This window comes from Morone saxatilis, unplaced genomic scaffold (genome assembly GCF_004916995.1).
Source record: "Morone saxatilis isolate NCDOM2014 unplaced genomic scaffold, NCSU_SB_2.0 Contig12, whole genome shotgun sequence".
NCBI lineage: Eukaryota > Metazoa > Chordata > Actinopteri > Moronidae > Morone > Morone saxatilis.
This window is the reverse complement of record NW_023339674.1, coordinates 25,064,596-25,091,924: the sequence shown is the minus strand read 5'-3', so window position 1 is coordinate 25,091,924 and position 27,329 is coordinate 25,064,596. Positions and strand designations below refer to the sequence as shown.

Sequence of the window (27,329 nt, the reverse complement as noted above, 5' to 3'; positions counted from 1 at the left end):
TGTGTGTGTGTGTGGCTGGTGGAGTATATTGAGTTGCAGTTAGAGGTAAGAAAGGAGGAGAGGGTCTATTTAATTTAGTGTATTGGGTATATGGGTTTAAAGAAAGACAAGGGAGGAAGCTTTAAATTATGTCCTGAGTTAACTTGTTTGTGCTCTGTGCACCAATAACAGTTGAGCAAGCCAGAACAGACAGTAACCTCAAAGTTGAGGTCAGTTTTTTCATGTGTTCTGTTCCTCTGTCTCTGTATCTCCCTGTATATGTGCCTAGAGAGGAGCATGGTATCTCAGCCCCTGCTGTCCTCCGCCTCCTCCCTGCGAGAGCATGCAGCTTTCTTCCAGTCAGAAACCATGCGACCGGCAAATGACCCGAAAGAGCGCGACCCCTCCCATGTGCGGATGCTGAATGATGTACTCCGTGACCTAGAGAAGAGCTTTATCATCCCGCAGGCGCCGCCTGGAGTGTACAGGTAGGAGACAAGTTACTGTCAGAGTTGCAACAGTGGTGTGTCGAGGTAATGGGTATACGGTCATACACAAACTCTTAAAATGTGTGAAATAATGTTACATGAACTCAAAATCTTGAATACAGTTTAATTTTGTGTTTGACATCTTAAAGTCCCTTCTAGCAATGTGTTTCTTGGTGTTCTGTGTTTCTGGTGAAAAATTATACAGGTCATGCATACTGTGTTTTTATGGGTCAACAGTTCCTTTTTGTGTCTTTTTCCAGTAATGAAATTAGTCTTTTTTTCCATTCCAGTTAGCAGGTCTAGAATCTGAGCTGAGTAAATTTTGCGGGAAACAGTCATCTCAAAGAGTTTTTCCACCTTTGGCACTGTCCCTTTTAACTTGATAAAAAATATAGGCTTGCTTTATTAAAGGCCCAGTGTGTAACATTCAGGAGGAATGGAATATGATATTCATAGGTATGTTTTCATTAGTGCATAATCACTTGAATATAGGAAACTTTATGTTTTCGTTACCTTAGAATGAGCTGTTTAAATCCGCTGTGGGTCGCCTCCCATTGAATCCGCCATTTAGAACTGTTATGTTTCTACAGTATCCCAGAACGGACAAACAGGGGCTGTTGTTAGTACCTTTCCCATTGTTCACGAGTTTGCGTGTGATTTTCTGAACTCTTTAGAGATATGTTGTTCTCACAGGACAGCCACACGACAAGCATATGATGATAGAATTTGATGCATTGCTGTAGAGTAAACTACCCAACAGTATATAAAGAAGTTAAAATGAGATCAACCTCAAACATCTACAGCAGTAAAATGAAACATACACATTAATGCAGCAGTAATATTAATCCAAAAAACATAATCTATGATAGTAGAACACTGAGAGGGAACATTTTACCTCACAATTTATTTATTTTATTCTGATAATACTTAAAGCCCCTATAAGAAATGTTCATTTTTTGTTGATTCTAGCAGCCTCTGTGGACAAAACTAGTAGTGTTTCTACTGCCACATGTAATTGATTGATTGAAACCAAATGCCCTAAACTGTTTGAGTTTATTAACTCAAAGAATTCAGGCTTGTAAAATATTTTACCTACTTTATGTGACATCAAATCTTTGCATTTTGGAGGATCATTAATAATTACTTGGATGCATGATGATTTATAAACTGAAATAAAAACAAAAATTGAAAAGTCCTAAGAATTATAGCACAGTGGGGCTTAAATTTTTGTCATGATATGAAGTCAACCTAAAGAAAATAAGTATACGGAACAAACTGGAATTATGTAATCATAATTCTATATTATATTAGTTATTACTTCAACAATTTATTTTTGAGTTGATTAAATTCATGGGATTGAGTGAATCCACATTGTTTGGAGGATTAAGTTATGTTAACTTACTTCATTTATTAAGATATGCTGGTTTTACAGTGTATCCTTTTAAAGACAGTTTGATCATTCATTGACTGCCTAAATAAAGAAGAGCTTAATGAAGATTATGTTGTGTTGAAAGTGTGTATCCCCTGGAGTCATGACTTGATTCCAAAAGTAATTTTTTAATCTGATATGCTGCCATCAAATAGGTAATTAAAGGGGCCTTTATTTATTGTTAACTATTTAGTGTGCAAAACTTCATAGTAAGGACATTTAGGCCATTTTAAGCACAGTTATTATACTGGTGGCCCACTGATGCTGAATGAATGGAGTGTAAACCTGGCTTATTCATAACGAGCTGGCGGACAAAGAACAAGGTGGTCGGTTACACCTGTTTGAACACAATGGCCTGTAGCATAGCCATGATTCATCCAAACAGTTCCTGCTCTGCCTGTGAAACATTTGGAACACAACAGTAGTCATTATGGGACAGCAATTCCTGAGGCCAAACCCAGAATTTCAATTTGCTGATCACATTTAGAGTTACAGTGAGGGACTGTATGGAAATTGTTAGGGTGGGAAGAGCAGCTGAATCTCATTTCTATTAAAAAAGCATCACAAAACATTTATAAATGTTTTAAAGACTGCGTTTTCTTGTTTTGTTTATTTTTAGCAGACTTTAGATCTTGGCACATACTCTCCAGATTCTGACTTTTTTCTTCGGTATCAAAGTATGTAGGTGGTTGTTGCTGGTACAGTATTTTGCCAAAGCAGCAGGACTTTTCATGAGGTGTGTTTGACATTCAGCTGTTTCACATTCATCCATCTTCACAATATTAGTTGTGCATTGCAGTTATTTATATTTATATTTATATTTATCACAATGGGATTTTGAAGGCTGGCGGTTTGTGTGACTTCAGTATAGATAGAAACTGCTTAACCGAAGTTAGTCACCATCTCAAAAGTGCAGGACAAAATGCCAAGATAGCTTTCAGAGTTTTTCTCCTCCCATTGTATACAAGAAGACTAAAGACTACAAACTGTCAGTAGAAAACTATTTAATGCAGAATATGAAGCACTAACTTCAGCTCTAGGCTATTTGTGAAATCAACCAGTCCAGTCTCACTCCAACCCAACAAATATGGCCTCCTGCTTTACAATTTGAGGACATGTAAGACTCCAGCCTTAAAGGACCAGTGTGTAGGATTCAGTGGCTAGCAGTTAAGTTGCAGGTTACAACTAACTGAACACTACTGGCGTCTGTATTTGATGACCTAGGAATGAGAATGGGCTGTGAAGCGTGTAGAAGAAACTAGGCGACCTACAGCATCTGTAGATAAAATCGTCTCAAAAACACAACAATTCTTATATTCAGGTGATTATACACTAATGAAAACATACCTATGAATATTCCGTTTCTGCCAATAGAGCCTCTTAAATGTTACACACTTGACCTTGAAACATTATTTATGGACCTGCCAGCCAGATGTAATATAAAAAGCTTTGTTGCATGCATCCACCAAGCAAAAAACAAGAGCAAAAGATAGTTCTTAAAAACACAAAAACTGAAGAAAAGTATACTGCCTAAAAGTAAAAAAGAAATAGGAAGAGGGGTAAGGTTTCCATGGACCCGCCTGTGGGTCTGCAAACAGTCCAAAGTGGTAAAATCTTCACTGTCCAAGTCCCTATGAGTTGGGTAGAAGAGGCGAAGGAGGAAAAAAACTTGAAGGTGGCCATAATTCTACAAACATACACTTTTACACAGAAAACAGGAGAAAATACATAACACTCCCCCTTTTCTGACCCACTCTCCCTGCCCTAATAATTTTCCCACAGTCCCTAAATCACATGCAGTCCTATACCGTGGCAGCCATGATTTAAATCCCCCGTCAGCCTTCTGTCTTGCATTGGGTGCATCTACTTCTTTTTCATCTTGTTCTACATACGGAGCAGAACAGCAATAATGTAACATAAAACTTGAGCTTCACAGTGAACACATATTTATTCTCTCTGACAAAAAAAGGGAAAAGAGGAATAATTTACAGACAACCGTGTTTGAATTTTTTCCCAGCAGCAGCTTTTCAGGGCAGCGCAGCAGTAATTCATTGGCTCTGCACGGCGAATGTAAGAAAGTGAGAGCTCCAGATTAGTTGGTGAAGTTATTTTAGTCAAACTGTCCAGCTAAAGAATAAACACAATAAATCATATCAAATCACATTTAGTTGGAGGACAGCTGACCTTGACTGATAGTGGGGACTTTTTCTCAACAACTATATTTCTATCTCATAAAGTAACACCTCTGTTCGGTTTGATTTTAGCATCCTCAGTGTCTGGTACACACTCTGTCTTCCCCCACAGCACTTCAGCTGTCTACTTTTCGACGAGATTCTAACAGAATAAATGGCCTCTGCTGTTTAGTGTTATTCACAGTTTATGGCAGTAATAGACATGTAAATTGTCCTCGACTGCCATTAGCATCCAAGCTAAAATTAGCTGCTCCATCATGCTCGGAACGCATTAAGGCTTAATAGCACTCATTTATAAAGGAAGTTACCATTCCACCACAAGACCAAGACAATTAGACTATGAACACTGAATATTCTTTAACATGTTTACCTTGATGGTTTTAAGCAACAAAACCTATAAGGTAGGTAAGCACATATATGGATGCTTATGATTTGTATTTTTGTGGCATGATCTTTGTGTTAAGTAACCTCTCATTAAATTGCACAATGAACCTTAAAACTAATTCCGGATAATGCCATCTACTGTGTATCTCACTGCTATGAGCTATAGTGATTGGTATTTGGTAAGTCAGCGCAGACCTGTAAAGATTTCAGCTCAAAGACACAGTTGCTACTGACACTGGAATGAGATTCAGGATAATAAGTAGTCTTGGTCACCAACAGGGTCAGTTGGTGGTCTTGCTGTGTGCCCTGAGGGGTTCCAACTCTGGTCCAGTTTTAAATGCCAAAGTTATACAGCTATAAAGCTGCTGTGTTCTTGCTCAACCTTGGAATCAATACTCTGCAGAATATTACACTGTGATACAGATAATTTACAAGATGGGTAACAATTAGAATATCGTATAGCATTATCCTACAATAAAGCCAAATATATTATTATAATCTGCAGAATTTCAGTAAATCATCTCATGTGTCACAACCCTTTGTGTCTTTAAACTAACATTACTAGTTAGTGGCAGAGTTCATAAGTCAGTATTCAATAGGCTCTGTCCATTCCTCTTTGTATTCTCTTGTCCTGTTCAAGAGATCTTGAAGACTGGAATGACATTATGCTTCTTATGATTGAATGCAGAGTGCTCTCACAGAAATTAGTGAAAGCCACACAAACACACACACTAGTGGCTCTGAGTAGTGTTCTGCAACTCAGCTTACATACTAAACGCACTGCAGTAAAAATATTCAATCACACAAGCAACGCTGAAACACAAGAAAATGTACCAATACATAATGTTTCAGTTTTAGGTTAGGTTTTAGACCTGATGAAGACTTCAACAAGCCCTGACAACACCACTCACACAATACATTAATGCAACTTATGAATCCAAACAGGACATTATTAAGGATATTTGCCTTCATATTTAAAAATGCCTCTACTTTGGGTTTTGGAAAGAAGCTGCCATACAGACTAGGTACTGACATCACGTCCTCTATAGCCAGTTGGCACAGGGATCTTGAGGAAATGTCAGGAACCAGGCAGATTGTAGGGGACAAAATATGTGTAAGCAGATACTGGTGTGGGGGAAAGACTTCCATTGAAACTCAGCAAAAGCAGAAAAAATGAAAATAAGAACAAAAACTAATAAATAATATATTTATTTCAGGGCACCATGTTATGACCAAGTTGCAAATTGCAACCTCTATGGGTGAAAAAATTTGCCAACATGGAAGTGCAAAAAACTGCAGTTTCTCAACGGCCACTTGAGGCTGGCTTCAAAAAGAAATCTCCATAAGACCCTATGTCAAAATGACCCCCTTACAGTAGAAATAACACAAAAGTGTTTTGGTCTCTATAGCTTATTTCCTCGTTCATCACAACTGTACTGTGGGTGAATTTTTATGTAACTCATCTGTTTACATTATATTAAGGCTTAATGTTACGCATAATGCCAATCTGCCAATCTGACACATATTTGTGCACTTTTTAATGGCAGCCTTTCATAATATGTCACATAGAATTGTAATGTAAATTAGAAGCAAACCTGGGCAACCATAGGAAGATTGAATCAAGTCAAAAGCTCCACTTGGACCTTTCTTCAACATGTTTAACAAATTGGATATTATTGCAATGCTATAAATCCACTTTACATTTAACACAACAAACTCTCTCTCTTGTTGGGTGTTAATGATAATATCTTAGATGCAATGAATGTTTAAGCCAAATGAGGTACATGCCAAGGAAACTTTATTTAGCTTGCATGATATATGAGCATTGGAATTGCCTCCAACTGCAACTCAACAATGATAGGAGTGAAACATCACTCAAGTCTAGCCTAACTTGTTATTTTCATTCACTCATGTTACATTTATATCACAGGTTAAGTGTTTGGCTCCAGTAGACTTTATCTAGGCTTATAAATGCAATGAACCTCACTGGCTGGTTAAAGTGACTGCAAAGTGTCACACCAAGGAAGAACTGGATCTGATTGATGTTTGCTTTTTAATGGTAATGGTTTAACTAGTGTAATCATTGGGACACTGAAGATGGTAGAAGATACGAACTGGTATTCAGGCTTACATGAATCACTCAGATCTTGGCTCTTGCCAAAGGATGTGTCTACTCCATCCCACATCTTTGATGATATAAATATGCCAAGATAAATTTAAAATAAAAATATATGTATAAAAATAATTTTTAGTAAGCTTTTGCTGGAGAGGAGTTGGACGTATGAATACTATATTTTATTGGTGAAAGACTTGGACTGTGTCTTCCCAAATCAATATGCTGATGTCTAAATCCAATAAGGATCTCCCACATATGGACATACTGTATATGTTACACTGAAATTGATAACATGATCAGTGTGTTCCTGCTCATTGAACAGAAACTTCAAGGTTTTATTTGAACCAATATGCACACAGAATGTCAAAATTGATCAAAATCAGTATGTGGAGCTGCATATTGATTCTGGAAATTCCATACTGGAATTGGATAACATATTTTAGCTGAAGGACCTGGGAATGTGACAAAATTGGAATGCATAATAATGCATTTCCACACAGAGGTTTCATTTTCAGTATCTTCTAGCAAAATCCATATGCAGAGCGGCCTGAAACTGGAAATACTGTATTGAATCAGGAGGACGGTCTTAGTACACAAGTTGGAATTGTGATTTGGAAGAGTGAATAGCTTTGAAATGTGACATCCAATAATCAATATGCTGGTGGGTTGAAATGGTTTCATTTCCACTATCTTAAACTAAAAATCTTCTAAAATCCGTATGTGGACCTGCCTGATGAGTAGAAAATATTGATATTTGAGGGCAATCTTGGTTTTGGACGTTTGCATACTAGATTTGAAGTGTGACTTCAAAAAACAATATGCTAATATTCCAACTTTCACATATGCATAGAGAGGTTCCTTTTCCACTGAAAAAGAAAGCATCCAAATCCAACATGTGCACAAGCATATTGGATATGAATTGATTCATATGTTTGTTTTTGTTTAAATGCTTCTATCTTCAATCTATCTTCTATCTTTGGGATGTAAAATACCTGGAATTGGACATCCGAAATCAATACGTTGACTTTTGGATCATGCCAACTCCTGAAACAAATATGAATTAATTTCATATGAACACTGAAGTTGCCTACCCTTATACGTATACCTTATCTTTAAATGTCCTATTACAAAAGTGAGGGTTAGCTGAAATATTTTCCCTTTGAAAGTAAACCTTCTCACAAGGAGGTACCAGAGCACACAGACACACCATGCAGCTGTCAGTGTAGAATGGATGCTGATGCTCCAGCATGAGTGACACCTGGGACCACTAGACATAGTTTAAACCCAATTTGTTGTGTTGGGGAGCAGGAGTCTGGCTCTATTAAGAGTGGATGTCAGGCTGCCGAGAGCCACACCAATCGATAGCAGATGTCTTTATGTACACTCTGAGGTGCTTCAGAAAGACCTCTTTCTTAACTGGATATTCACAGACAGACGGTGGATGGCAGTCTGTTGGTTAGAGAACAGACAAGATTCTGTTGGCTCTAAGGCTCTTTTTTCCATTTTGTTTTTTGTTTGTTTCATTTATGCTCTGTTCTCATCATTGCCGTTCCCAATATTTTTTATTAGGTTAATTTTTTAAGTGCCTGACAAGTTTTACATTCCATGGTTTGCACAGTGGAGGTACGCCAATCTCCACTTTACGTCAAGTGGTTCTTAGCTACTGCATCACACTTTCTAACTAAATATCAGATGTAATGGTATGATATATTAACGTGATATGTCGTTCCTGCCCCTTGAAGTTTGGCATGCATCTTCCAGAACATTGTTCTTGGAGTACATTGAGAGCCACAAGAAACCAAATCATCAAACAGACAGACAGATTAACTCTCAAATGATGTCTCTCTTTCCCTCTCACACTCTTAACTGATTTCTCCAGACCTCTTTATTTTCTGTCTGGATGTAGCTTTACCATAGCTAGTGCTGTTGGTTCATTTGTTACACAAATAACACTAACTCAAAGCTCTATAGCTGAGCCTCACTCTTGCTGTCTTTGGTACATTCATTTAGAAATGCAAATAAACAATAGGAAGTTCCTATCTTCCTATTACCAAAGCAATACCTAAACTCATGTGTCCTATCCTATCTCAGACCGCCTATTTTATCTTAAGAAATCACAACTAGAACTGTAAACTCGTCATGCCTGTATCTGTACACTGTAATGCAATAAGTTATTTTAACTGAGAATTTTTTTTAAGTAACACTAATTTAAGTAACTTTTCTAAGAGACAGAAACATTCCTGATTGAATATATATTACTAGGTATTTTTATTAACTTACAAAATTGAGTTAGTTTTACTTAAAATGTCCAATGTAATCCATTTCAACAGTTTTTTGGAAAACAATTTTTGTTAAATTAACTAATCTGGTTTTTCAATGTGTTTAAATTATGAGACTGCCTGTATTCTATATTGAATATAATAACAATGCATGCCTCACTTTGCTTCTCACTGGCTAGCTAGCTTGCTATAATGGACAAGAAAAGGTTAGGTGTTAAATGAGCTTCAGCTTTAGCAATGAGTCAGAGAGGAAACCACACTTTTTTGGACAGTTTTTTTCAGAATTATTATCCCAGTATAAAGATTTGAACAGATGTAGCACATCAATCAAATACGAAATTAATAATAGCTGCAGGCAATATATATTTATTAATACACTGTATGGGAAATTTAAAGCTTCATCATACATTTTAAGTAGCCTTTCAACCATAATATATTCCCTATCTTCATTGAGTGCCATACAGACCTAACAACAGTGGTACTGGGCCATGTTTAATTTAGGATGAGTTATATGCCATCCTATCTAAGGAAATGCTTCATTTAGGAAGTTTTTGTAATAGCTACATTAATTATATTCTAAATTAAGATAGGATTTTTTCCTAAAATGCAGTTGTAATACCCAAAATGCTAAATTTCAGCCTAAACTAAGATAAGATTTAAGACTTAGGAAGTTTCTGTAATGAAGCCCCAGAGACCTATGTTTGAAACAGACTGATGAAGCCAGCATTTTGACAGATTCCCTGTCTAAAAAAGGCTTATGCCAGCCCTGTGTAAACTGGTGTCATGTCCAGGGGTGTCCTTCCTTTTGTCCAATGTGTGCTCAGATAACTGCTCAGCCTGGGACCATAAACGGGATAAGCAGGTACAGACAATGGATGGATGAGGGTCTCAGTGTACAAACACCAGGCTTTGTATTTCAACTGCCAATGACCAGTGGGTAAAATGTTTTTATATAGACTTGTTTCCCCAGCAAAACAAAACCATCCTTGAGATTTATTTGGTTTTACAAGGTTACAGCTCTGTACAGGACGTGAGCACAATACTGACTGATAACACAAAAACTCCACTTTCTATGGGCAAGCTCATTCAAGCACTTCCCAATGCAAGGCAGAGACATTCTCTCTGTCTGACTCTGTCTTCCTTTAGAAATCAATCAAGTCATCTGAGCATTAAAGCTGACTTTTCACAGTAGGGATGTTTCCAAATATTCATGCAATATTTAACATAGCACAAATGATTTATATATTACAAAAATCAATTCAGTACATATTTGTTGAGTATTCGTATTATTGAGTTTTAATATTCTGCCAAAAATCACTTGACTAAACTGCAGTTTGTGCATGTTTTAAGCTTCTAAATCACTGTCTGAAAAATCATGCATTCTTCAAATTTAGTGCTGATCATGTTCCAAAGCTTACAAAGTGAAATCTATGTAGTTTTTCTCATCCCAGTATCCCAAGGAATTGCAGCCATATAGGATGATTCAGAACCTCACGATTTACGTAGTGTCAATATTCGGTGCCAATACAGGGGGTGAGGCACAAAAGGTAGGGTGTGGTGGTCGAGGTGGTGGATGGGTGTGCAGCATCTCAGGCTTTCATGCAGGAGAGTTTGTGTCCCGTCACAGATCTGCAATTAATGCTCCCATTCAGTTAATGTTAATATTAGCTACAACCTGTAATCTTTTCCTAAACATACCCACATCCTTAGTTCCTTAACCCTGACCATACCTTAACCTTAAAGCTGCAGTAATACATATTTTTATTAAACAATGTGTTGCAGGACTATATGTAACTTGAAAGGCATTGTTTTTCATTTATAACTTAACTTTGCAGTTTCTCTTAACTCTACTGACCATTTTAGCGTCTTTCAGCTCTTTGTTTTGGTTTAACTGCTCATAGTTTAACTGTTCACTGATGCTCTGATAAACTGACTACACAACCTTCCCAGCAATAAACAGCAGCCAAACAAAGTTAGAAAATAGCAGGTGAACATAGTGAAACACTAAATAGCCAGATTTTCCCCTATCCAAGAGCTAAAAGGGGAGTGAATATTGTACTTAAATTGATCAGGCACAACTGAAAATGAATGCAAATGTTCCTCCATTTCTGCTGCATGTGTAAATTGGTGACTGTTTGCTAATATGTTAGCTGTATCAGCTTTACAACTCAATGTTGTGTTTCCAGCTTGTTGCGCTAACGTTAACTATAACCACTTTCTCCTAACTTTAACTATATAGTTTTACATGCACAGATATTGTAGAAAGCGAAAAGTAATGTAAATCATTAAACATAATCTAGTGTATTATGCAGCAGAAAGCCCAGGTATTACTAAGCAGCAAAATGGAATTCCATCCTTCATTTTGTCATTTGCACCTGTGTTGTGGCATGTCAAAATCTTTTCCACTAAAAAAAAAACAAAAAACGTTTTCCATTCTTTTCAGTACATTTTATATCAATGTCTGTTGTTTTATTTATGTCAGTAGTATTTTATCATGGTATGGTAATGTAGTTGAAAGTGCAGACTCATTTGAAAGTCTGCTGCTGACTTATGTGTTCGTATGCTGGTCAGAAATCAAACTTATGAGCCCTAGCTGCCACATATTGCATTCATGAGCTAAAGTATGTTGTTGTAAAATCAAACCCTGACACAAAGCAAACATGGATATTGTGGTGAATGTGACAGCTGCTTGCATTCATTGATTAACCTTTTATATTCATTTACTTAATTAATAATGTCAACACATATTCATTACGAGAGCCTGAACACCCTACTCACAGGAGCCTCACTGGGTCGTATAATGGTGTCATATGGTGGTAGATACAGAATCTTCACAGTGCTCTGACTTTGAGTCTAAATCGTGTGCTGAAGGTCAGTGTTCCCTCACACCTTACAGCTCACGACCTGTGTCTTAACAGATGAAGAATCACTCCATTTACTCTCTAAGACTCTCTGTTCAGCCACTTTAAGAGAAATCAATGTACTTCAGCCCCAAGGAGAGCAACACTCTGAAGTCTCTGCCATTCTGACCTACAAATGACTACTCTGCTACCCCCAAAGGCTCGTCTGTGTTTATATATGTGTTTTGCTGTGTGTTTGTGTCTGCGTGCGTACCGGTGCGTGTGACAGGAAGACAAAGAGACATAGATAGGGGGGTCTTTAAAGGACAATAATTCATATGGTGCAGCGTGTTTGTGACTTATTTGCGGCAGCAGAGGTCAAAATATGAATGAAGAGGTTTTCATATTTCACATTAGCCTCTGAGTGTTAAATCAGAGCAGTTTAGCATGATTTGGCCTGTAAATGATTATTGGCTGCAGGTTGGCTGGCTGACACGAAACTTAGATTTTTGTGTTCAAGCTTCTAAAATCGATTTGAATCAGGACTGAGATTAACATGCTACTCTTGACACCAAGAGTTGTTACATACATATTGAACGGTAGGGGAAAAGGTAGGGGTAGAGTAACATAACACTAAATCTACTTGTTTGATTTAGAAAAATTATATGTATGGCCACTTTTATTTGGTGTTATTTGGAACAGGCTTATATTTTAGATTTTCTAATTTCCCCTGCTCTTCAGTTATGCAAACTTTAAACTTCCTCCATATTTACTTATTGAGTTGATAAATTCAATATAACATACATTTTTACAGCATTTATTGCTGTGTACAACAAAGTCATGCTCTTAGTTTCAAACTGAAATATTGTTTTTATTTACTAAATAATTCCAATTTTCCCATCTTCTCCTTCAGTGTAAAGCAAATCAAACCCAACACAGTCTGCAGATTGTTCATGTTTAAAGTGCTCCGGGCTTTCTTTAACACAACAGGTAAATAAATAGAGGTGGACGCACAAACTAGCTAACACACAAACCTTGAGACAAGTGAAATATAACAAACACACTGCAAACAAAGGGTAAACTAAAACAAAGAGTAGGGCCTGTGCGTGAGGATATGGTGGTGAATGTGTTGGTGTGATGTGAAAGTTAACAGAGACTGGCAATAAACCTGTCTGTGTGTGGTCTGTGTGTGTGTGTTTGTTTTTGTGGGACACATTTTTGTATTTTGCATGTTTTTAATTTGAAAAATCCACAGTTTTGATCGACGGTAGCTAATTGATTCAGAGCAGCAGTGCTGATCAGAACCAGATTGATTTTACTTTGAAAGAGCCTATCCATATGATTTAAACATATACAAAAAATTGCTTCAATAACATCTTCTCAAAAATCTAGAATCTATAAATATGTAAATGTGTTGGATACAAGATGTCTAGAGATTTAAGGTCAGCACAGACACAGACTTTCAGCAGATGAATGTGAAAACTAAATCTGCACCTACATCATTCTGCACATTGAAGCTGGAAGCTCAAACATCCATGTGAATTAATGGTAACAAAAACAGACTTTTGAGTGGAGAGGGATTTATACAAAAAACACATTCAGTCAAGATAAGCTGTCAAAATAAAAGTTAATTGAAAGAGTAAATTGAAAATAGTTTCATTCAGTTAAAGCTGCAGAAGGTATTTTGAACACACACAATGGAAGACATTCCACCTATCTCTCTGCTGCCTCTTATCACTCCACTAAGCCCCTCCCCACCAAACCCATAAACTTGAACAGCAGCAGTTGCCCTATGAAACCTTGTGCCCGCTCTCCAGCAACACTCTGCCTCAGCGGCAAGGGACAAGAAACAGCGGAGATTTCTCAGAAAGTGGGGCGCCATATCATTAGAGTGTCACACCAACCTCTGACACAGAGAAGTCTGTCAATAGTATGTCTAAAGTGTATAAACTGAGCCAAGAGGAGCAGAAGTCTAGTTTTCTCTCCCACCAGTTGAATTACAATATGCTGAAACATTTGTGTGGCATTTCTGCCTAATGACGGCAAAAAAAAGCTTCTACCCCAGCTTTAAAGGACCAGTGTCCTGAATACCACTTATGACTGTATTTGATGACCTGGGAATGAGAACGGGCTGTCAAGTGTGTAGGAGAAACCACAGTGGCTGCGAAACTCACAAAAAAATGCAAAAGCCTGATCTACAGTCTGTGTTTGGTTTGTCCATTCTGGGCTACTGTACCGCCGGTTTAAAATGGTGGTCACCTGTAGATAGAATTCCTATATTCAGGTAATTATACACTAACCTGCATTTATTTGTGACTTTACATCCACCATGATTAATGTGTCCATCAACACCATCTGGAGGGGAGGGGTTGGGGTGGATGGATGATCGGTTCTTGTCAGATCACATCTTTGCGGCCAACACTATGCAGATTGTCCCAGTCGTTGAGAATCAGTGTTCTAGACCAAAAATACTAAAAATGTGTAATGCTTTGTAGCGCACACGAAATATAAGACAATGTTATGCTATCTCCTGTCTGTCATCCAGAATTAATTCACACATAACTGTTATTTGGAGTTGTAACTTGAAAAGAAATCAGGATGGGGATGCTGTGGATTTAAATGTGAAGAAGGTATGTTAAAGCTAAAACAGCATGTTAAGTTGTCCTTTGAATACATTTGATTTACACAAAACGTCATTCCAGTGCCAGTGCCCCTCGTTGGTATTCTACGAACAAAATGGAAAAAATAATATTTCAGGTTTCAGACTGACACTACTTATCCCACTGAGTAAAATCCTCTCACACTTACAATATGGCATAAGAATAAAACCTTTTGACTAGTGCAGGCTATGGTCAAAGGCAAACCTATTATCTGATATCAGCATTTTAAAAGACTACTGTAACCATAGTTCTCAAGTCATATTCTGCTTCTGCTAAGTTATTCATTGACACTCTCCTCTTTCTTTCTCTCTCCTGATAGGAACCTGTTATACAGCCTTCCAGGGAAGACTCCTCAGTTTTCTATCCTCAGGTTCTCACAGGAAGCCGCCCTGCATTGCAACGTCACCAGCAAAGCAGTCAAACGCAGCTCTGCAGAGAAGGAAGTAATTTGCCACAGCACCATGACCCAGTCTCTGTCTCTCATCCTCAGGGCCATCCGGTCTGCTGAGAGGCTGGTGTGCTTTGGCTTGGACTTGTTTGAAAATTACCCAAATGATAGAATATGATCCTGACTGACACGGGCCCATCAGTGAGCTTGGATGCACTCCAGAGCAAAAACTGCCACTGATCAAGTCAATCAAGTTTAAAGGTGCAGTATGTAAGAATTTTAGTTGAAAACATTAAAAAATTTGTTGACAGAACAGTTTTGAAGTTTTGTCAAAGACATCTATGTATTGTGTTACAAGCGATATCCACTGAAGTTAGCATGTTAACCAGCTTTGTGCTTTAAGAGGCCATAGTTAGTTGCTGTCGTCAAATTGGCCCCCGTCGGTCTCAGAGGCTGTGTTCAGTCCTGAGAGATTGGTAAGCCCAGTTCCATTGCCTACACCAGTTTAGTTCCCAGTCCAGTGCTGCTTCCCACCAGCATTCCCCACTGGGCCCCTCTCCCCAAGGCCTGTACATCTCTGTCTGCAGTCCAGAGAAACACCAACACTCTCTCAGTGCTCTGAGCTCCCATACCGGACAGAGTCAGCTCATAGACATAGATACAGCTAATAGGACTGGTTACTATGGTGATATACGGTACCCTATTTATTTCGAGTATGAATTTGACAGATGGCCAATTCTTACATATTGCACCTTTTAAATAAAATGCAAATATTAAAATACAATTGACCCTCCAAATGAAAACCATACTTACTCACACTACAGTGCTGGAAAATCTAAGAATCAGAGGGAATCCAAACACTGACACTGCTTACCAGAAAAGAGATTTAAACTCCCAAACCATCACTTATTCCCATGGTTCCACTCTTCCTCGGTAACTAATATTGAATCAGTGACAACAATATGCAGTCCAAAATATAGTGAGAAGTTTCAGACTTTTTGAATGGTTTTCATATGATGTATTGTAAAAAGAAATCTGTTTTTTGATTGATGAATGTATTGAAACTAACTAGTTGCACACTAGCTCTTAGATATGCAAATAATATTGACACGATGGGGTCGTTCAAATTGCACTAAATGTTCTTCCAATTAAAGTAGACCAGTAATAAGAGGCATATGGTAATTCTTCGATTATTACTTTTCTATCAGCAGACACTCGCAGTGGTGTCGAGAGAACTTTATCCTTTCCTGGACAAATCCCAGCACAGGAGGTTTTGAGAAAAAAAAACACCAACTTGTTATCTGATTAAGGAAAATGTAAAAATATTAGTATTCTGTCTGTACAGGTGTAGCCATGTTTAAGATAGAAAAGTGTTAAATGATACACACAGTAGGAGACAGGGGTAAGCTGAAAAGTCCTTGACCATGTCCAGGTTAGGTCATTGTCCCTTTGTGATGCTACTTGGTTCCATAGTTTTGGTTGCCCATAAAGGGAAATTGTGGTATTTTATAACCTGGGTCTTATTCTTGTAATTGTGTGTCTAACTTTGTACTCACCACTGACAATGTAGATATACAGGAAACACAGGGTATATCGGAGCAAGCAGCTTTCTAAAACTTAAATAAAATATCAAGTATGAACCAAGTGCTAGCTGACTAACCAAACAGCTAGCTTGTATAGCCAGCAAGTAGCCCTGAAAGTGGATCCCTATCCAGTTAGCTACCAAAGCTAATCCAGGGAGGCAATTTCTGTGTTTCATTTTGACTCTGAGACTAGTCTTAAATTATTTACTTTAAATCTTTGAGAGGCTCATGCAGTTTGCCCTGATATGCACTGTTTTTCTCAAGTTGTTTTTCATGAATCGGAGGAGGGAGAGCAAAGATTGCATTAGAATGGCCAAAGTTATGAGAATATGGTTAAAAAATAGGCTACTGGAATTATCTTTGGATTAATTATATGACAACTGTACAATTCTAATACCCAATTACCCATAAGGGCCTAGTTATACAATATGCCATTCTACGATCAGTGTACCCAACAACACCCTTTAGCTGTTCTAAAATCACTATAAGCCATGGCATTTTATGGCTCACCACTTTTGTTAGAGCAATAACTCGCATTTAAAACACACAAACACAGCTACTCAAGGAATCGTTTGCTTAAAGCAATACAAATTAAACGTATCTTTTTCATCCTGCAGTGTAGTGAGTTAATAGCATCTAAAAGTCACTCATCACTGCAGAGACCTGGGTTCAATACCTGGTTACCAATGCCTCTGGCTTGGCCTGGAGCCCCAAATTACACCCGCAGTAACTGGCAGTGCTAGCAGGTGGGAAGCTGGTGGGGGACTATGTCCTTGTTGTTCAGACTAGCTTCTCCTGCTGGTAAAACTGGTCCAACTCTTCACTGCCAGGTGAAAAGAAGCAGGTGGTGATGTCCTTTGTAGGAGGCACATGGTAGGTAGTCTGTGACAGAACAACAGGGGGGGGGGGTTGGCAATGACAGAGGCCAACAGCTAAATATGGGAAACAATAGGGGAAAATGATAAAGTAATATACTAATATTTTATAGACAAACATGGCTATTATTAAACATTAAATTTTTAATATTTCTCTCATCTAATCTGAATCACACCATACTGCTAAATGCTGCCATACTACTTGGCTACCCATAAACCCAGTCCTGTGTAGCATTCATAACAATCATACAGATTAGATGAGGCAAAACCCCTCAAATGTTTTAGCATAAACAAGTGAAATTAAACAGCATCACAACACACAGTAATTCCAGCTGGATGCATTTACAACCATTATGCACTGTTTGACAATTGCGCTCTATCTCCACTTGTCATTCTCTCCCATTTTCTCAATGACTGTGCTGCTTCCTGCAAACTCTTAATGTTTTAAATGGCAACAGCCAGTGTTATCTCTCTGCCTCCTCTTTCTCTTTATTCTCCTCACATTCTCTTGCTAATGAATGCCGCCATGCAGTGATCTCTCTCATTGTGCAGCAGTTTGCTCTGCTCATGACTAGAGATTTATAGGAATCTAAGGCGGATGGGCTGGTTTTAATAGCCTGCACAAACCCGAATAGAGACCTGAGCAATAAATCTTTTTTTTTGTTACTGTTTAATAGCTAATTATTAATATGAAATGGTATTCAAAAAACATTATTATTGTGAGGACAAGCATTAGTAGCCTATTTGTTGGTTTATGGTTCTTGAACTGTAACCAAATCGTCAATATAACCACCCAAAGCTGCAAACCACAGTTTAGCAGCTTGAGCAATCCTTTCAAATTACAGGGAGTCCTGTGATTCAACATTTATGTGAAAACTACTGGTAAATGGGGCTTCAGGTTTTTTGTAGTTAGGCATGATGTGTACTAGAGTAGTCTTTGTGTGGAAAGAAATGAGTAGAGCACTATTTTATAATATAAAAAAAAATATTTCATACCTTAACTTATTTGTAATAGTTTGAATGTGATAGACTTTTTTAGCATGACGGAAGGGTGGGAGGGCATGGGATGGATTTCGCAGCTTGTAATTTCTTATTAAGTATGAATTTTTGTAGAGTTTACGTACTTTTAAAATGTTCTGAGAAATGATTTAGCATCTGTAAAGACACCAACAGCATTGTTTGCAAATTGCTTCTTTAATTGTCCACATAGCTGGTTTATTCTTAGTGTTTCCACAGTCATGATGCATTCAAAAAAGTTCATGTTTAGTCTCAATAATATGGTGTTTTTTTAAATTAATTACATCTCCATTTGAAGCAAAGATTTGATACGCAATATTTTATAAGGTAAATTAATCATTTGTATTTAACTGTCCAACTAATTTTAGAAAATAAAAACTTTTCAGGGATCAAAAATATAAATGTTCATTGCTTTAAATCATGTGCCTTTTATCAGAAAAAAATGCTTTAATTTAGTAGTATGTCAAATGGAATACCAAAAAATTGATTTAGCTCCAGATTTTCATCAATAAAATGCACTATGAGAGGTCCTCTCCTCTGAGCAGACAGTCGGCTGTACAATCTGATCTATTACCCACCACTGTGTATTTAGTGTACTATAAATGTGCTTTTCACTAGAACTAGTTGACGCCAGCATTAAAGGGATAGTTTGGATTGTATGAGGTACTCATCAATAGTCAGTGTATTAGTTACAGTAAACAGCGGTCAGCACACCCCCAGCTTGGAGAGGCCGACAAGAGCATGCAAGCTAAACAATGTACTGCTGTGGCCGTAACAAAACGTGGTTTAGCCACCAAAAAACAGGCCCTTCTAAATGACTATCCTTTTAAAGTGTGTTCAGACAGCATGCAAAGTAAATTTTAGCAGCAATGCAATTGCATACAAAAAATCAATAGATTTAGCTAGCTACAGTTGGATTGAAATTTAGTTTATGTTCAATCTGAATGTACCTTTTTTACCAGTTACTAGCAATGTTAACAATAACACAATGCTTTGCCAAAAAGGCCTACTTGCTAGTTAACAGTGTAAAGACAAAATAACAATTACTGTAACTATACAGTGTTGTATTATCATTCCAGAAATTCAGTCAGTCCAGAAAGCTCTGAGTTGCTGAAAAAGGCAAAAAGATGTTGGTTTTAAATATAGCATATATATATATATATCTGTTGAAAAAGGTAGGCCTACAAGACTTACATAGAAACCGAACAGTGGACTAAAAGTCACCACTTCCAGGAAGTCAAGTTATGAACCCACAGGAAGAGCGCCAAACTGTACAGCAATGGTTAGGGTTAGGGTAGAAATATCAGGGTAAGCCAATTGGAGGCAGAGTAGGCCGGGTCATGCATGGAGTCATAATCTGACTTCCTGGAAATGGTGACTTGCTTTTGAATTTAAAGTTCACTGATAAGCTTGGTTTCTATGTCAGTCTTGTAGGACAACTTTTGCCATTTTCAAAACACACACACACACACACACACACATATGTACATATACATATATATATATATATATATATATACACACACACATTATATTTAAAACTTTATTTCATCTTTTGTCTATGTATCTTATTTGCTTCCAGGAATGAACCAGTGGTACGCCTACTATTGATTTCAAATCACCATCTTGAATATTTAAAAAACCTGTAGGCTACATTCCCCATTTGACCAAAAAATGTCCTTGTTGCTCTTCGTTCATTTTATAAAACCAGTGAATATTGTGTATCGTCTTATAGTAAGACATACTGTATATTGATGCTGTCACTGTGGCACAAACTTAACATACTGTAAGAAGCACCAAGTCCTGGAGGGGCACCATCAGGTATTGCTGTAGGTGTCGGGCATGTCAGTAAAGTCTGCCAGTTTGCTGTATTTTATCATCATTCAACCATGTATGACATTGCTACATACTATAGCATGGACATAGATATAAATGTGTGACAAAGCATACACTTTATAGATTTCTAACATTTTGAAAATTGATTTTGGGTCCAGTTGGCCTGATGTGATACAGTATGAAAGGTCTGCCTCACAGCATAACTCTTTAGCATCTGTTTTGGCTATTTAGGTTTGTACTTGCATGATAATACATCCACCATACTCACTCAGTACTGTGCTATGACTTCATGCTTATATGTTAGGCTGTTGTACATAAAGATTTGCTCAAAAATGTTTTATTATCTCTTTTGAGTTGGCTTAATTAATGACTAGAGGTAACTTAGAGAGTACAGGTATCCCCTAATTTAATGTCAGTAAAACATAACTTTACATAAATGTGATGATTTGCAGTACAAAATGAATCATTGCACAAGCAGGGCCTACCTCTAAAGAGGCCTGAACTCACAGGTTAAAAAAGACTTGGCTTGGTTGACCCATGAGCTGTTTACTGTGTACAGTATTTATTTGGACAGTTGGAGTAGGTTGACCTAATATGCAATGGTAGATCATTTTTAGCAGAATGAGACAATCCTGGAGGCTGCTGTATTGTGGAATTTGCACAAATTGTTCTCTGTGATGTTACTGTTTCAAACGAATTCTCAAATGAGCCTTTGCATTTACCCAGAAGTAATGCTCACACTGTACTCTATTAGTAGTTTTCTGAATTGTACTTTTAAAAACCAAAATAACAAAAATATCTGAAATAGTTTGTAGCCAATGAATTGTTTTGAAATGTAACTTTTAGATAAGCTGACTGTGACATTCAAATGGAACACTGTTGTTAATTCAATCATCTGATGATTCACTATGGCCTGGTTTCTGTATGCATGACAAAATAACTTCAGTAGTTTATGCAGGGATTTTTCTGGCATGTTTCCTTTCCTCTAAACTGTTGGAATCTTGTTGAATTTTTAATGCAATAAAGAACATTTTAAGCATCTGCCTTTGTTCCTGTGAGTGTCTATGAGCCTCTTTACAAATAATGTTGTTTTTGCTGACCCCCAGTAGTTACACAAAGTGTGTGTCTGTACCCAGTGACAACGTTAGGTGTGGTTAAAGGTGCAACACCACCACCAAGGTCAGACCTCCCTCTTGCTCCTCTCCTGATATTTTTACATCTAACAAGGTGAATTAAAGGCTTATTTCGACTGCACCTGGTGATTGTTGGAACAGTGGAAAAACCGAGGTTCTGGTGAGTCACAAAACTGTCTGCATGGAGTGGGTAGGAACAGACAGAACTATTTCTAAAACATCGTCATTCATATTTCACTTTTCAGTACATACGGGACATTTTCTCAAGGACCCAGATGCCTAAAAAACAAGATGACAGTTGAAGTTTAAATGAGTTTTATTTTGTTGCTGTCTTATTTTAATTTCTTGATATACTGCTGTAGTCTGTGAATTTCCTACTATCATCAAAAAAAGCCTTATCTGATCTATAATATCATATCATATCAAGTAACTTAAGTTATGTGGTGGAGTAAAAAGTATAATAATTAACTTCACTGCAGTGTAATGGAGTATAAATATAAAAAGTATAAATAGCATGAAATGTAAACACTCATGTAAAGTACCTCAAAATTGTAATTAAGTACATGCGCATCATTGAGTATCTTAACTTCCTTCTAAAGGACAGGTGGGTGGTGGATTTTTTTGTTATTTTGGGGTGGTCCTAGTTCTTTGGTCCGCAGTGTGGGCGGAATTTCTCTGTGTTTCTGTGTTTGTGTCCCTGCGCAACTCAGCCCAGTCTAAAATTCTGGCCATGGCGCTGGTGGCAACCAATCAGTAATCCTTAAAGCGGCTGGTATAAGGGGGTATTCAGTGCATCTTGTGCTGGGGGTGAAGTTGGCAGGATTTAGCAACTAAGGCTGTTAACAGGCTGGCTTAGGCGTCTCTATTTTGACGACCTGGGCATGAGAACGGGCCGTGGAGTGTGTAAGAGAAACTACAGTGGCCACCAAACTTGCGGAAAGGCTCTATCTATTGCCATTGTTTAGTTTGTCCAATCTGGGTTACTGTAGGAACATGGCGGTTCAACATGACCGCATGGAAGGTGACCTGCGGCGTCTGTAGATAAAAACAGCTCATTCTAAGGTAACAGAAACAGAATCATTTTTATTTTAAGGTCATTATACACTTAATGAAAACATACCTATGAATATTATATTGCATTTATATATTGCATAAATCCTCCTAAATGTTACACACTGGACCTTTAAACAAAATAAAAAATATAATAAATAAAAAATGGGTAAACAAATTAAAAATATGGCCAAAAAAATAAGAAATTTAATTTTTGGAAGAAGGTTATATATACATTGATTTATTTCCTGTGTCTCTTATGAGCCCCCATACTGTAATTCCCAGTCAATTCTGGGAGTTTTTTTTTATGCAGCACTGTGGGGCCATTACACTTCACGTTTATTTACACCCCATGAGTTGCTATAAAATCTAAAATAAAAAGGGCTGAATTTGTGTACTTCTGTCTGTGAACCATTAGCCTTCTGGCTACACTTTCTGATTTAGTGCATTGAAGCCTCGATGGCTCTTGCATAGAGAGTTCGCCTGTAGAATTTGTAGCTGTGGATGCTGCATGTGACCCAGGAGACTGCTCAATGTATTCTCCCCATCACTTACTTTTAGCTCGTTTTCCCTTTACCGTGCTGCTGAGGCCGATGCTCATCCACAAACCCTGAAAGCACCATCAGGCGCGTGCCGTGCAGCATCCAGAGGACCGTGCGCGTTCACGCGTCGCGAGAGACAGAGAGGGGCGGGGCGGGAGTCAAGAGGAGGATGGGAGGGGGGGAGATATGGTAGTGAAAATGATGGCGACCGATGCAGAGGAGATAAGAAACCAAACAAGCCCCTGCCCTGTCCCCGACAACAGTCTCAGCACTCTGTCCATCAAAATCACGCGGAAAAACCAGGATAGACACTGGAAGTTGCGGTCTATTTACCTGCAGTGCTGTGAGTACCGACACACATCACGACGTTTAGAGTCAAACACCGGTACAGGCCATACAAGCCCGGTCAGAAAATGTTGAAAAGTGCGCTGCCACATTATATTGACCGACATTTGGTGTCTCACAGCAGAATAAATGTACGCTTTTTTGAAGAAGCGAACCTCCATTTAACGCGCTGTGGAGGCGGACCAGGGATACAACGCTCGCGAGGACAAACATGGAGAAATAGTGGGAAATAAAAATAAATAAATGTTGCGTATACTGAATCAAACATACCCTATCTAACAAAACACGGTATTTAATAAATCATTGGGGTTCGCTGTTTAATTCGGCATACATTTAGTGAACCTAGTAGTGCTTACCTATCTCAAATTAAAGCGTTTTAAATGCCTGCTTCCTGTTTCCGCCGAACTATTTCAAAAAGTTGACATTTTTGACTTACTGAAGAGCCGCTAGGATTGGATGTTTGCTAACAAGCACATTACACTTAACTGCCAGATATGTTCTCTTATGTTGTTTAAAAAGATAATATCAATATTAAGTTAACTGTACTGGCCTAGTAGCTAGTGGCTTGTAGGCTATATTTGTTAAAGTCCAGGTGAAATGAAAAATGTCCTTTTAACCCTTTAATGTTCAGGTAACGTATATCAGAGCAAAAGATTCATTAGTTAGCACTGCTTTCTACCAGAGCGCTGATTATTGTACAAAAAGACAACTTTCTCAGTAATTCTGGTGACACTGGATCATATTTTATGGAAACAAAGTCTGAGTCATTCAAACTTAATCTCCTATGCATAAAGTTTCTTTTTTTATTAAATATTTTGCAATTATTTTCTCCATGTTTCTACAAATGTGTGCTCTGTAGCCTAGAGGTTAGTTATCAATTAACCAGCCAGCCTTAATATTGTTAGTAACACCTGTGCTTTTCCTGCTAGGGACCTAGAAGTGAACAAATAATGTGACACCTCCTCTGCTCCTTCTTGTTTATTGTTTACTTACAAATATTTGCATTATGAACATTAATCTGCTGAACATTTTCTCGCTCCTAGGCCACAGAGTAAGAGAGCAGCAGCTTGATATGTATATGTTAAATAATTTAAACTGAAATATCCTTTTAATTTGAATTCCATCTCAAAAATTCACTATATCGGCCAGCACATATTGTTGAATTCTTTTCCTCTAAAATCAATATTGGTATTGGAAAATATATGGCTGAGATGTTAAATGCTAATGGGAGAATGCCGAATGGAATCAATAAAAAAGTTAATAAAAAAACAAACAGACACAAACACTTTAGGTGATGATGTAACTGTTGATCATTTCCACCTGACTACACTCAGTTCCCACTGCTTCACCTTTGTGTGTCAGTCAGCCTTCATCTTATATCCCGGTGCGATTGAGAGGGGATTCACTCACATTTCATAGAAATAGAAAAGGAGCGAACTTAGCTTCACGTCATGCCGGGCTCAGTGGGCCTTACAGCTTCTCCCTGAAGCTCCTCACTGACAGGTGAACCAGCCACTGGTGGTAAGGCACATGGCAAGGGAAATTGGCACATTTAGAGAAAAAGGGGGGAAAAAGTAGATAGTTTTGTTGTCAGAGGTTGTATTTTTGGCAACCTGTGCAGCAGGAGGCCGTTTGTGTGGCATCACGTGACGTTGTTCAGCTACTTTGTGACATAAACAATGTATGTAATGCTGTTATGTAGTCAAGCGTGCCTTGTGACTCAGAAGTGCCAGACTGTAGGCAAAGGACAAATTGCTGAGCCGTCAAAATCCAAATGCCATTAAATGTCTGTCAAGGTCACTTTGTCCATGTTCCTGTCCCGCTGATGGCTCTGTCTCTGACTGTAACACAAGCTATTGAGTCATTATATTACATGCCTCGGCAGCTGTGTGAACACAGACAATATGAAAAAGATTATGATGACATGTCTAATTACTGCCGCCATATGTCGCGCAGCCATCTTTAGAGGGGTGGTGGGAGAGCGCGGAGGAGGACTGAAAAGAGCGTCGTGAAAAAGGATCATGCTGATTTCCAGTGACAGCTTATTTCCAGTGATGATGGGAGGTCCGCAGAGTGCAAGTGATAGATTTGAATGCGACAGAAAAGGGACCCGCCTCGTCAATACAACTATCAGCATGTGGTGGCGGAGGGGCTGGGTGATGGTTTGTATTGTCATTGCAATAAAGGGTCTCACAGCAATGGACTTCCTGCGGCTTTCAGTCCATTATTGACTGTCAACAAATCCTATGACAGGACCAGAAAAAAACAATGTAGTCGTACTTTTTCCACGGTTCTCTACAGGAAACGGGCCAGCAGAAGTCCAATACACATTGATTTATTAGCATACATAACAATGCACTTCCAAATTGATTTGATTCTGCAGCCATTTCAAATGCCAGCGTGAGGGTTTCAGAAGCAGAGCGTCTTCAGAGCGTGTTGCCTGTCCAACGGTGTTTACTTGTGTATTTCTCCTGTTTGAACCTCCTCTAACCTGCCTCTGAGTGACTGATTTCTGGCCTGGTGCCACAATGATGATGTAGCGTAAAATTTGAGACTGCATGTGGTATTTTATTTTGAAAACTGACTGGATTCTCTATGTCGTTTCTGGGACTCGATGTGGTGCTTTTGGAGGAATTTAGAACATTTCCAGCAACCACGGCGGAGCTAGAACGCATCGTGGTCGTCCCCGGGAGAATTTGGGGGTAAGTCCTTTCATTTAGAGCCTAGATATGTCTGTTATAATTAGCCATTTTTAATCAATATGTAACAAGAAACTGCACAAAATAAATGCTTTCTCTGTTTCTCTCTCTCTATATAAATATATATAATTGGTCACTTCTGGAGGGTGACTGTCCTTCTGTCATTATATGAAATTAATCTATGCCAGTCAGGTTCGTTAACACCAAAACATCGTACCTATGAAGACCTGTGCCAGAGCGGACTGACGTTTATTTTTAACCCCAGTACAGTACATTTATCAATACACACGGTGGAAATGTGTCAGACGTCGGGTGAGCATTCCTATGGCAGCCCAGTACTAGTGTTAAATGACGTGTTGACCTATCATCAGGCCCCTGTAGGGATCAGGCTGTGCCGTCATAAATTTGCTGAGCCCATTGACAGATGACACCATTCTTTACCCCTGACCTAATGTACCTTTAAACTACCTTTGAATCCAGCCCAAGCAGACAGCAGACGCTCGGCGGGTGGCTTTAAATCTCCATTGTGTCTGTTTAGGTTGAAATTAACTGGCTGGTTGCAGTTGATGGGTAGCTTCATCCAAGGTCTGCTCAGTAGTCCAACCACCATCTACTCTCAGTAAACATATTGGTTAAAAAGTCTTTAATAACTACATTTAAAAAGCACATACTCCTGCCAACGGTTTCACGCTATTCTACCGATCTAAAGGTGGTAATGTGCTAAAATATGCAACAACGCAAGACAGTGAAGAAGACACCTGAAGGCTAGTAAACATGGATGTAAACAATGCAGGATTTAAAGTACTTAATCACTCAAACACTTGTTCGACCTCATGGCGTTGAATTTTTCTCTTTTGCGTGGATTATAGGGCCGCCCCCCCTCATAGTCGGACACACCGTTATTTGCTGAGAAGAGTTTTAGTGGACGGGCTTGCTTAATTCAATTCGATTGTATTTGTATAGCGCCAATTCATAACAGAAGTTCTCTCAGGACACTTTTCAAATAGTATCTCAAACTGCTGCTAACTATCGTTACTCTCAGTAAAAGGCAACAGAACCGGAGCAACAGAACCGGAGCAACAGAACCGGAGCAACAGAACCGGAGCAACGGAGGCAAACTGAACTACAGCGGCTCCGACCAGGACTCCGACTCTGGGGATGAAGAATGACACGGAGGAAGAGTTCGTAGAGAGTTAATTTGTACGTAACTGTTAACGTTATCCATCATATTGATCAATCTGCCTTTATTAGTAGAAGTTATTTATTCTGTGTTTTGACCAACGAGACTTGTGTGGATGTGGTACAAACGTGTTGAATATAAATAATTGTTCATTCCTGTTGGTCTGTCGTATTCTGAATCATACTTATTGGCTTTTTCTGGCTAGCATTTAACAGGCGGCTGTTAAAATATATGCATTTAAATAACTTAACTGATTGACTAGTCCACTATTGGCTTTATCTAAAGACTGTTAGTCAACCAGGACAAATTTTAGT

At 38.3% G+C, this 27,329-nt stretch overlaps 1 protein-coding gene across 1 annotated transcript in view; it reads left to right on the top strand.

The window, feature by feature from the left end:
• LOC118321456 (inactive N-acetylated-alpha-linked acidic dipeptidase-like protein 2) overlaps positions 1-14,933 on the top strand; it is a 224,246-nt gene extending 209,313 nt beyond the window's left edge. The window contains exons 12-13 of the mRNA XM_035652775.1: positions 269-467; positions 14,687-14,933. Of these exons, the coding sequence (XP_035508668.1) occupies positions 269-467; positions 14,687-14,933 (446 nt within the window). The remainder of the gene's footprint in view (positions 1-268; positions 468-14,686) is intronic.
• The last annotated feature ends 12,396 nt before the right edge of the window (positions 14,934-27,329 follow it).